At 37.2% G+C, this 10,766-nt stretch overlaps 1 protein-coding gene across 1 annotated transcript; it reads left to right on the top strand.

Moving 5' to 3' along the window:
* Positions 1-306: 306 nt before the first annotated feature.
* CXCL13 (C-X-C motif chemokine ligand 13) lies at positions 307-6,345 on the top strand. The gene is made up of 4 exons (XM_038582355.1): positions 307-450; positions 2,042-2,174; positions 5,137-5,217; positions 5,502-6,345. The coding sequence occupies exons 1-4, from the start codon at positions 387-389 to the stop codon at positions 5,554-5,556; spliced, it is 333 nt and encodes a 110-aa protein (XP_038438283.1). The 5' UTR covers positions 307-386; the 3' UTR covers positions 5,557-6,345.
* The last annotated feature ends 4,421 nt before the right edge of the window (positions 6,346-10,766 follow it).

Raw genomic sequence — 10,766 nt, 5'->3', positions numbered from 1 at the left:
TCTGACCCTTTACTGAAAGTAGCAATCAAAACTACGATCACAGAGAAGGATCCTAAAGAGTGTGTTGTGCAAATGCCAGTCTGATGTCTTTTCCCTCTTCCCACCCTCAAATTTTTGCAGCATCCCTGCCATTTATAGTCTACATTATCAAGAAATATTTCATTACGCTTATAGTGCTCTGAAGCCAATTCATAAAATTTGCAAGGGGAGTTCAAAAAAAGCAAACTCAGCAATATTTGGGGACTTTTAAAAATGATGACACAGCTGACCTATTGGAGACAAAGGCAGTGGGAGGGCCCTCACTGGCATAAATAAATAGAAGTCCCTGTGCTCAGAGCCCACAGTTTAGACCCAGAGCTGAAGTCTGAACTCCACCTTGAGGCAGAATGAGGTTCACCCTGGGATCTCTGCTTCTCATGCTGCTGGTCTGCAGCCTCCCTGCTGTCCATGGTGAGAACTTTCACTTACCTTGTCATTGTGCTTTGTGCAGAAATAGTCTTCAACCATTTCTTTCTTTTTCTTTTTTAATTAGAAAATGGGGAGCAATATGACTGGGGGGGGGATACTACTCAACTGCTCCTAGGTTTCTAAAAGTAAGGTGCTTAGAGATTTAACTCTTAGAGGCTAGAAGCATGTAACATTAAGATTCTTATCCATAGAGGGAAATACTGAAATCCAGTGTCCATGAGACTTATACTTGGTTTATCTATTCCTGGTCTTTTTCAGATTCAGCTCTGCTACAACTAATTCTTTCTGTGTATATCTTCTTTGCTCTGCCTTTCAATGCTACCCCTGACTAAACCATTTATAAGGTTTAAAGATAATTGACCTCAACTGGTTGGTCTCCTGCAGGGAATGTTTGGCACAATTCTATACCGCTAGGCTTTGACATGAGCCATTGTAAGCACAACACGGGTACTTCAGTCCATGCTTTCTGCAAAGAAGCAAACTTCTAAGTCTAAATTGGGTGACTGTGTTTGCATAAATAGATAAATATCTAATTGAAATTGTATGTTTTTATATAGCTGAAGAAATCCGAGGCATGTACAGAATGATATACTCTGCTCAGGTGTAAAAGATCAATTTTTGTTCTTAAGGTACAAGGAATTGTTTTTCAATTTTAATTTGCTTCACATGCTATTTTTATTCTTCAAGACCTTTGTCTTCCTTTACTCCATAAAGCTTTCCCATTACCCTGGCAAGTTCCTCTATTATGCATCCCATCTTGGGTGTAAAATACAATGTTCTGTGACATTTCAGTCTTTGTTCATTGGTTTTCTCCTCCAAACTATAAATGCCTTGGGAGCCAGGTCTCTTTTATTTGGGGTGAAGCATGTCAAGCATGGTGGTAGGCAATAAGTTTAAAGAGGGTGGAATTCATTAAAATACCTGAAATAGATTACTTATGAAAGTATCTAGTACTAATGACCTAGATTACTTATAAAAGTATCTAGTACTAATGACCTGTGTTGTGAATAAAAATAATCTTGAATTTTTATTATTGGCCTTTGGTTGGTAATGATTTGCAACATATGGAGGACCAGCATATTATACAAAAACAAAAAATATCTTCCATGTAAGTTCCTCAGAGAGACGGGGGAGAGGGGTTGGTTTGAACATGATAAGAACAAGAACTCTGTTACAGCTTCTTATTGCTCTGGGGACTCTGTAAGGAATTCATATCTTCGGTTTTTATGTGTTTGGAGGGAAGATCAGTTGACTTTACACTGTATTAATTAAACTGAGTTGTAAGTCCCCGTAGTGGTGGTTCTTAAATTTTATTATTTAGATAATTACCTGAGCACCAGTAAACACTACTAATTTCAATAAGTGTTATGTTTTTAGAAAGCTGATTTTATTTTTAAGATTTTGGTAGACAATATTTGAAAATAAACCAAGACAGGCAGAAATACACAAACTAAAAGCATCTGGGTGAAAGCGCTGACTTAAAATTTTTAAATCTTCAAATGCTCTGTATGAAAGATTAGTAATTAAATTCAAATTATACCAAAGGGATTAAAATATCTGATTGTGTTTGCAGGTGTTCTGGAGGCCTACAACACAAATTTAAAGTGTAAATGCATCCAAGAGATCTCAGGCATTATCCCCATCCAGCTCATTGAAAGGCTTCAGATCTTCCCTCCTGGGAATGGGTGCCCAAAAAGAGAAATCATGTAAGTTGCAGGAGAAAAATGTATGTTATTCTATTCTCCCCATGAAAATCAGATCAAATCTGGGAAACGAACAAAGGGTTATGGAAGGGGAGGCGGGCGGGGGGGGGGGGGCGGGGGATGGGGTGACCGGGTGACGGACACTGAGGAGGGCACTTGATGGAATGAGCACTGGGTGTTATACTATATGTCGGCAAATCAAACTTAAATTAAAAAAAAGACACACACACACAAAAGAAAATCAGATCAAATGTTTCCATATAGTATTTTTTAAAAGATTTTATTTATTTATTCATGACAGACACAGAGAGAAAAAGAGAGAGAGGCAGAGGGAGAAGCAGGCTCCATGCAGGGAAGCCTGATGTAGGACTCCATCCCGGGTCTCCAGGATCACACCCCGGGCTGAAGGTGACACGAAACCGCTGGGCCTCCCAGGCTGCCCAACCATATAGTATTTTTTAAGTACTGTTGACACACAATATTGCATTAGTTTCAGGTATACAGCATAGTATTCTTACGCAAGAATCTCAAAGTGATTTACTTTGAGAGTTGCTAACAATTCTCAAGATAATAATAAGACTCAGTAATATTAAGTACCTACTTTGCAGGGGTCCTGAGCTAAGTGCTTTGTGCACATTCACCCATCTTAGTCCTTTAACAGCCCAATTAAGTTATGTCTACTGTTATCGCTCCTCTATAGAAGCAGAAACTGAGACTTAGGGAGGTTAACTAAGGCATATCACTAGAAAGGGACAGAACCAGGACTCTGCCAGGTGTTACCCCATCAAGCCTCTTCTCTCCTCTACCAAATTCAAATTGCCAGCAGAAGTAAACACTTTGTTCCCCAGAAGTTAAAGAGCAAGAAAATAAGTATCCACAATAGTTCTTAGTCCAAACATCTGTTTTATAGAAGTGTCCTTTAGCTTTAAGATCATCTTTGATTGAAGAGTTAGGCTAAGGGGACAGTAATGATTGCAAGAAATTCAGTAGGTATTTTCTCTTACTGAAATGTTGTTTCTGTGACCCTTCCTTTTCAGTACTTTAGAGCAATCTGTTGATACTTCTATCATAGCACATTGGCACATCAAATGAGAATTTACACATTGCATATAAGGCCCCTAGTAAAATGTCCAGCACAGTAATAAATCACAGTAATAAATGTAATAAATGTTTAGTAAATGTTAGCCGTGATTATTATAGCATCACCATATTGAAATAATCAGGTTTGTGGTTTTCTCTCTCTCTCTCTCTCTCTCCTTTCACTCCCACCACAAAATAAGTTCTCTATAGACAGGGATCAGATTTATTTGTTTCTCTCCTCCCAGTGCTTTATCCCTTACCTAGCATAGAATAGAGGTACAAGCAATGCTGGATTGTTACACTTAATATTTTAAATAAAGCCTATAGATCTTTTGTGTATCACTACTTGGAACTTTGATTTCTCCTTCCTATATCTATCATGAACCATATTGTCACCACCTGTGACAACACCTTGAAGTATTAGTTAAAGCATCTTTCTTAGAGCATCCCTGACTTCATTTTCATTAACAGCTCTTCCTTTGGACTTCTTTAGACTTTTGATACATTTGTAAGCAACTGCTTTTTGTTTGTTCCATTTTGCTATGGGTCTTTCTTGCACTAGTTGTATTCAACTTATAAAAAAGAAATGTGGGATTCTAAAAATATGTATGAAAATTTTTCATTAAAAAGGCATTATACTTTTCCTAATGTCTTCACCAATAAAGGTTCTAACTAAATTTGATTTTAAATCTTCTCACCAAATTTGTTTCTGAATTTTAATCAGATATGGAAACAAAACCTGGAAATTATGAGAAACTCATAACAATCGGATAAAAATATTATGAGTTCAGATGGTCAGAAATCTATTTTCCATCATAAACTTAGAAACTGAATTGGAAGGTTCAGCTCAAGAATCTAACAGTGCTATGATCTCTGACCTCTCTAAGATCCATTTACTAGGGTAGAGTTTCAAAGCTAGATGGGTGGATCCTTGCTATCTGTTATTTCATAACTAAGGTAAATATGAAGAAATTGTTTTGTTCAAAGTCCATCCCGTTAGAGAGTTGAGTGTCCCAGATTGCTATACCTGGGAGACCTCATGTCTTCCACTGCAGATAAAACATTTGGCACCGTGTCCAGCACTGATAACCATTCAGATTCTGCCCATGTAGATTGGTGGCTAAAAGTGTGGGTTCTGGAGGCAGGTAACCTTCATTTGGATGCTGCTCTACCATTGCATTTGTTGTGTAGTTTTGGAAAAGTTATTTAAATTCTCTAAATCTCAAGTTTCTCATATGAATGCAAGGAAATAATAGTTCTCTTGTACAGGATTTGTGTGAAATTGAGATAATTTATGTTACCTGCTGAGCATAGCAATTGACACACTATAAGCACCTGATCAATATTAGCTATTAATTATTGTTGTTGTTTTTGTTGTTGTTGAATCTCTTACAGCAGTGAAAGACTAACTAGAGGTTCAACAAAATGCAAATGTCGCTCTCCTACATTAAATTTCATTGAATTTTTTTTCAAATAAAATTTTCTCAAGAGAGTGTTTTCTATAATTTATTTTGTTCTCCCAAGCTCAATGGACAAATACATTTTGAAGATATTGTGATATAGATTTCAAAGTGAGCCAATCTTGGAGTCAGCTATTTGGTCCACCTCCAATTCATGTAAAGACTGTCAGCAAAGCATTAACCCCTGACATGTGAGATTCTATAAACTTCATCTTCAGCTCCACTGGTTCACACACGACCATTCTGCAAATGGTGTTTTCCTCATTCCTCAGATTTCACACTGTAAATCACATACTTCAGATGCTAAACTGCCCACCTCCAATTTCACTTCATCCAGGAATATTTTTATACTTAACTCTCTTTAAGTGTAGGATTGACTAAAATATAACGATGCTTTATTTTTATTTTTGTTTCTTTTCCCCCAGAGTTTGGAAGAAGAATAAGTCAGTTGTATGCTTGAACCCTCCCATCAAATGGACACAAAAACTAAACAAAATATTACAGAAGTAAGTCAGGCATAACATGGGCTTTCAGATTCCAATATGTACTGAAGGTTTTCCCTTTAATGGGCAAAGTGGAGGCAATTTTATATTTATGAGAAATTCCTAAGGCAAATACCTTTTTTCACTATTACTTTTCAAATGAGTAAGGGTAACCAATTTCAGTAGCTCAATAAACTAAATTGGGAGCCAATAGGTACAGTATTCCTTTTTTGACATCTTTAAGGAAAAGCCAGTTTCTAGTAAGACTTTCTCTAAACATAAGTCTCTTGTTTTTGTTTTTTTTACAGAAAAAATGCTACTTCAACTCAACCAGCTCCAGTGCTGAAGAAAAGAATCAACTGATGCCAATATCCTCACTAAGGACACCTGTATTCCACCCTGAACCTGCTCTAGGTTTTAGTTTTGTATTTTGATGAATCTTTCCAAGAAAAAGAACTTCCCCATATAAGCAAGCATGAAAATGCATGTAAAAATAGCCCTACAGAAGCTGATGGGGTCAAGTTGGGATTTTTAAAAAATATAGTACCCTGTATACTTGGGCTTTGCATTCTTATTCATCATGGAGGAAAGTTTCTTTGAGGATAGTTGCTTAGTAATAAGTCACATAGGTTTCTTTTAATAGTTTACCTATTGTTTAGTGCTAAATTCTCCTAGAAGATGAGGGAATAAAAAATTAAACCTCAAATCTGAAGATGTGGCTTGAGTTAAGAAGGACATGATGGAATTCACTTCAATCATTTTACAAGAAAAGTAGACATCCATCGGGGACTTGAAACTTGCCTAGGAAACCCATAGAACTTTATGAGACAGAGGTCTCTCATAGCAGAGATCTTCCATTTGAAAGCTCACTATTGAGAGAAATGGGGTCCTACCTTTAAAGAGTTCTTTTATGAAATTTACTGCCATAGACAAAAATAAATAACACTCAATTGATCCCCAGAGTTAAGTTCACAGAATATTCATGAACAGCATTTAAAAGCTGATATTCAGGTGTACTCATACATTTGCTTTGATGAACTTTTTTTACTCACATCTTTTGCAAAAACTTTTTTTCTTAGTCTCTGGTACCTGATTCTTTAATGCTTATTAATCTAATGCTATTCAATAAACTTGAGTAAACATTTTACTTAATTATGAGCAACTCATTCTTAATGGAGCATTTGCTCAAATTTAGATATTCTCTGACTCATCACAATGAAAAGTAGGATTTCATCATATTAGTTTTCATTTGCATGATGCTTGTCTTTTACAGATGATCTAAATTATGTGGCGACAGATAAGTAAAGTTATTCCTGATATAACACAGTGGGAAAATGCTTGACTATGAGAGCCTCTTTTCCTTGATATACTTATCATTATTTCCACGAGAAATTTCCAAACTTACCAAAACCTACTTTCACTGTCTTATAATATTGATTCTCAAAATCTCCAATGTTTCCTTTGACAATGTTTTGCACTGGATTTGATGAACAGAAGAAGCAGATCCTTAAACCCCCAACCTCCATCCTCTCCTTCCCTGGATGCAGCCTGTCTGTCCCATCAGGGCTGGGCTCTCCCAGTGGGCTGAGCTCTGCTGTCCTAGTACCCCTCATTCCCTTTGCCACTTTAGGGGGTCCATTCCAGCACACCCAGGCTTGAAGCTATACCTGGCTCCCACTTTTATTTTTCTTTTTATTTATTTATTTTTATTAAATAGATTTCTTGGATGGGAGTAAAGAGAACCTATTAATCCTACATTATCTGTTATCTACAATTCAGTGTTTATTTCTTTTTTTTTTTTTAATTTATTTTTTTATTGGTGTTCAATTTACTAACATACAGAATAACACACACACATACAAGGGATTATTTTTGCCATCAAAATCCTGCATTCTAGCTCTTTTTGGATTTCTCCTTTTAGAGTCAGGAATCACATCCCTCTTTAGTTTTATTTTGGTCTTCTCCGAGAATGCAGCTAAATGAATATTCAGGATCCTCAAATAAGAAATAATACCATTTCATATGAGACAGGTACTATTATTTTGATAGCCATTAAGAACCCTAATTTTACAGAGATATAGAAGTTGGCCATTACACAGGGGTTAAGTAACTTCCCCAAGGCCGAATGGCAAACCAAAATCCAAACCCAGGCACAGTTCATGCTTCTAGTCACCACACTATGCTAACTCTATATGGAGTAGACATTACCAGATGCATTTTACAAAAGCAGAAGCTGAGGCAATAAGACATTTACTTATCTCAGATCACATAACTAGCAAGAGGCAAAACCAGAAATCAAACCCTGTACTCCTAAGCAAATGATCCTAATCCCGACACTATACTGCCTAAAGTTGGCTTATCCCTAAATGTATTTCTTACCTCATCCCCTAGTCCACCATTTTTTCAGTGCCAATAAAAGCTCCATAAGTTTCAAGCCACTCTTGGGTTGAGAGGGCAGCATGGAGGCAGTGGGCAAATGTGAGATGAGAAGCAAAACAACAGGGCCAGGAAGGGTTCCCAAACTTGTTTTTCTTGCCATACAAGTACCTACTTCTCAAAATCACAGTAGATTTAGAGATATTCAGCCTGATTTGGGACAGGGATCTTAACCCACAGTTAAATACAGGGTGACATGTTGAGCTAGTTAATGGAGTGTCTGAGGAAAAGTGATCTTTAGCTGATCTGAGTGGGTTTGAGTTCAGAAAGGGAAAATAGTGAAATAGTAAGATAGACTTAGGTAATTCAGTGGCCCCATACATACAAATCTACACATAAAAATTAATTAAAATCCAAAGTAAAGTAGAGTCAAAGAGAACACAAGGTAATGATGACCAAAGCAGGATGTTTAACTCTGGGAAATGGAATGCAGGAGCAGAAGGCCAAGCTACACAGGGAACTCTTAGTAATGGAATATAGGGAACCTCTAACAAGTGAATTGAGCTCAGTTGCTCTATTTACACCTATCTGACCATAGAGGCCCTGGAAGGAAAGGATTGTTTCTCAAAGGTAATCCCATTTATGAGGGCTCCACCATTATGAACCCATCTGATGCTAATTATCTCCCAAAGGCCACGCCTTCTAATACATTGAGGGGTAGTTTCAACATATGAATTTTGAGGAGACACAAACATTCAGTTCATTGTAACCCCAGCGCCTGTTACATTCCTATAATTTTGTCTTTTCTGGAATGTTATATAAATGGAATTATGCAGTATGCATTCTTTTTGTCTGGCTATTTTCATTTTACAATAGATTTTGATAACATAATTCATCATGTTACTGAATGTATCAATGACTTATCTTTTGTTGTTGCTGACTCCTATTCCATTGTATATAGATACACTATTGTATCTATAGTGTACATACAATAAAACCCCTTGTATGTGTTAAAGAAATAAACACTGAATTGTAGATGACAGATAATGTAGGATTAATAGGTTCTCTTTACTCCCATCCAAGAAATCTATTTAATAAAAATAAATAAATAAATAAATAGACACACTATCTATACATTGTATAGATACACTATAGTTGATTCATTCACCAGTTGATGGACATATGAGTTGTTTCTGGTTTTTGAGTATTATGAATTTGTTTTAACATGCATGCGTGATTTTGTTTCTCTTTTTTTATTTTTTATTTTTATTTTTTATTGGAGTTCAATTTGCCAACATATAGCATAACACCCAGTGTTCATCCTATCAAGTGCCCCCCTCAGTGCCCCTCACCCAGTCACCCCCACAACCTCCGCCCACCTTGCTTTCCACCACCCATTGTTCGTTTCCCAGAGTTAGAAGTCTCTCATGTTCTATCTCCCTCTCTGATATTTCCCACTCATTTTTCTCCTTTCCCCTTTATTCCTTTTCACTATTTTTCATATTCCCCAAATGAATGAGACCATATGTTTGTCCTTCTCCGATTGACTTATTTCACTCAGCATAATACCCTCCAGTTCCATCCACATTGAAGCAAATGGTGGGTATTTGTCATTTCTAATGGCTGAGGAATATTCCATTGTATACATAGACCACATCTTCTTTATCCATTCTCATCTTTCCATGGACACCGAGGCTCCTTCCACAGTTTGGCTATTGTGGACATTGCTGCTAGAAACATCAGGGTGCAGGTGTCCCGGCGTTTCATTGCATCTGTATCTTTGGGGTAAATCCCCAGCAGTGCAATTGCTGGGTCGTAGGGCAGGTCTATTTTTAACTCTTTGAGGAACCTCCACACAGTTTTCCAGAGTGGCTGCACCAGGTCACATTCCCAACAACAGTGCAGGAGGGTTCCCCTTTCTCCACATCCTCTCCAACATTTGTGGTTTCCTGCCTTGTTAATTTTCCCCATTCTCACTGGTGTGAGGTGGTATCTCATTGTGGTTTTGATTTGTATTTCCCTGATGACAAGTGATGTGGAGCATTTTCTCATGTGCATGTTGGCCATGTCTATGTCTTCCTCTGTGAGATTTCTGTTCATGTCTTTTGCCCATTTCATGATTGGATTGTTTGTTTCTTTGCTGTTGAGTTTAATAAGTTCTTTATAGATCTTGGATATAGTCTTTTATCCGATATGTCACTTGCAAATATCTTCTCCCATTCTGTAGGTTGTCTTTTAGTTTTGTTGACTGTATCCTTTGCTGTGCAAAAGCTTATTATCTTGATGAAGTCCCAATAATTCATTTTTGCTTCGGTTTCTCTTGCCTTCATGGATGTATCTTGCAAGAAGTTGCTGTGGCTGAGTTCAAAAAGGGTGTTACCTGTGTTCTCCTCTAGGATTTGGATGGATTCTTGTCTCACATTTAGATCCTTCATCCATTTTGAGCTTATCTTTAGTATGGTGTAAGAGAATGGTCCAGTTTCTTTCTTCTGCATGTGGATGTCCAATTTTCCCAGCACCATTTATTGAAGAGACTTTTTTTACACTGGATAGTCTTTCCTGCTTTGTCGAATATTAGTTGACCATAAAGTTGAGGGTCCACTTCTGGATTCTCTATTCTGTTCCATTGATCTCTGTGTCTGTTTTTGTGCCAGTCCCACACTGTCTTGATGACCACAGCTTTGTAGTACAACCTGAAATCTGGCATTGTGATGCCCCCAGCTATGGTTTTCTTTTTTAATATTCCCTGGCTATTCGGGTCTTTTCTGATTCCACACAAATCTTAAGATGATTTGTTCCAACTCTCTGAAGAAAGTCCATGGTATTTTGATAGGGATTGCATTAAATGTGTAAATTGCCCCGGGTAACATTGTATTTTCACAATATTAATTCTTCCAATCCATGAGCATGGAATATTTTTCCATCTCTTTGTGTCTTCCTCAATTTCTTTCAAAAGTGTTCTGTAGTTTTTAGGGTATATACCCTTTACCTCTTTGGTTAGGTTTATTCCTAGGTATCTTATTCTTTTGGGTGCACTTGTAAATGGGATTGACTCCTTAGTTTCTCTTTCTTCAGTCTCATTGAGTGTATAGAAATGCCACTGATTTCTGAGCATTGATTTTGTATCCTGCCACACTGCCAAATTGCTGTATGAGTTCTAGCAATCTTGGGGTGGTGTCTTTTCGGTTTTCTATGCA

Source organism: Canis lupus, chromosome 32 (assembly GCF_011100685.1).
Source record: "Canis lupus familiaris isolate Mischka breed German Shepherd chromosome 32, alternate assembly UU_Cfam_GSD_1.0, whole genome shotgun sequence".
Taxonomy (NCBI): Eukaryota; Metazoa; Chordata; class Mammalia; order Carnivora; family Canidae; genus Canis; species Canis lupus.
This window is presented reverse-complemented; position numbering and strand designations above follow the sequence as displayed.

Coding starts and splice junctions, on each gene's coding strand:
- CXCL13 (XM_038582355.1), top strand. CDS start 387: ATGAGGTTCACCCTGGGATCTCTGCTTCTCATGCTGCTGGTCTGCAGC. Junction 451..2,041: donor CAGCCTCCCTGCTGTCCATG/GTGAGAACTTTC, acceptor TTGTGTTTGCAG/GTGTTCTGGAGGCCTACAAC. Junction 2,175..5,136: donor TGCCCAAAAAGAGAAATCAT/GTAAGTTGCAGG, acceptor CTTTTCCCCCAG/AGTTTGGAAGAAGAATAAGT.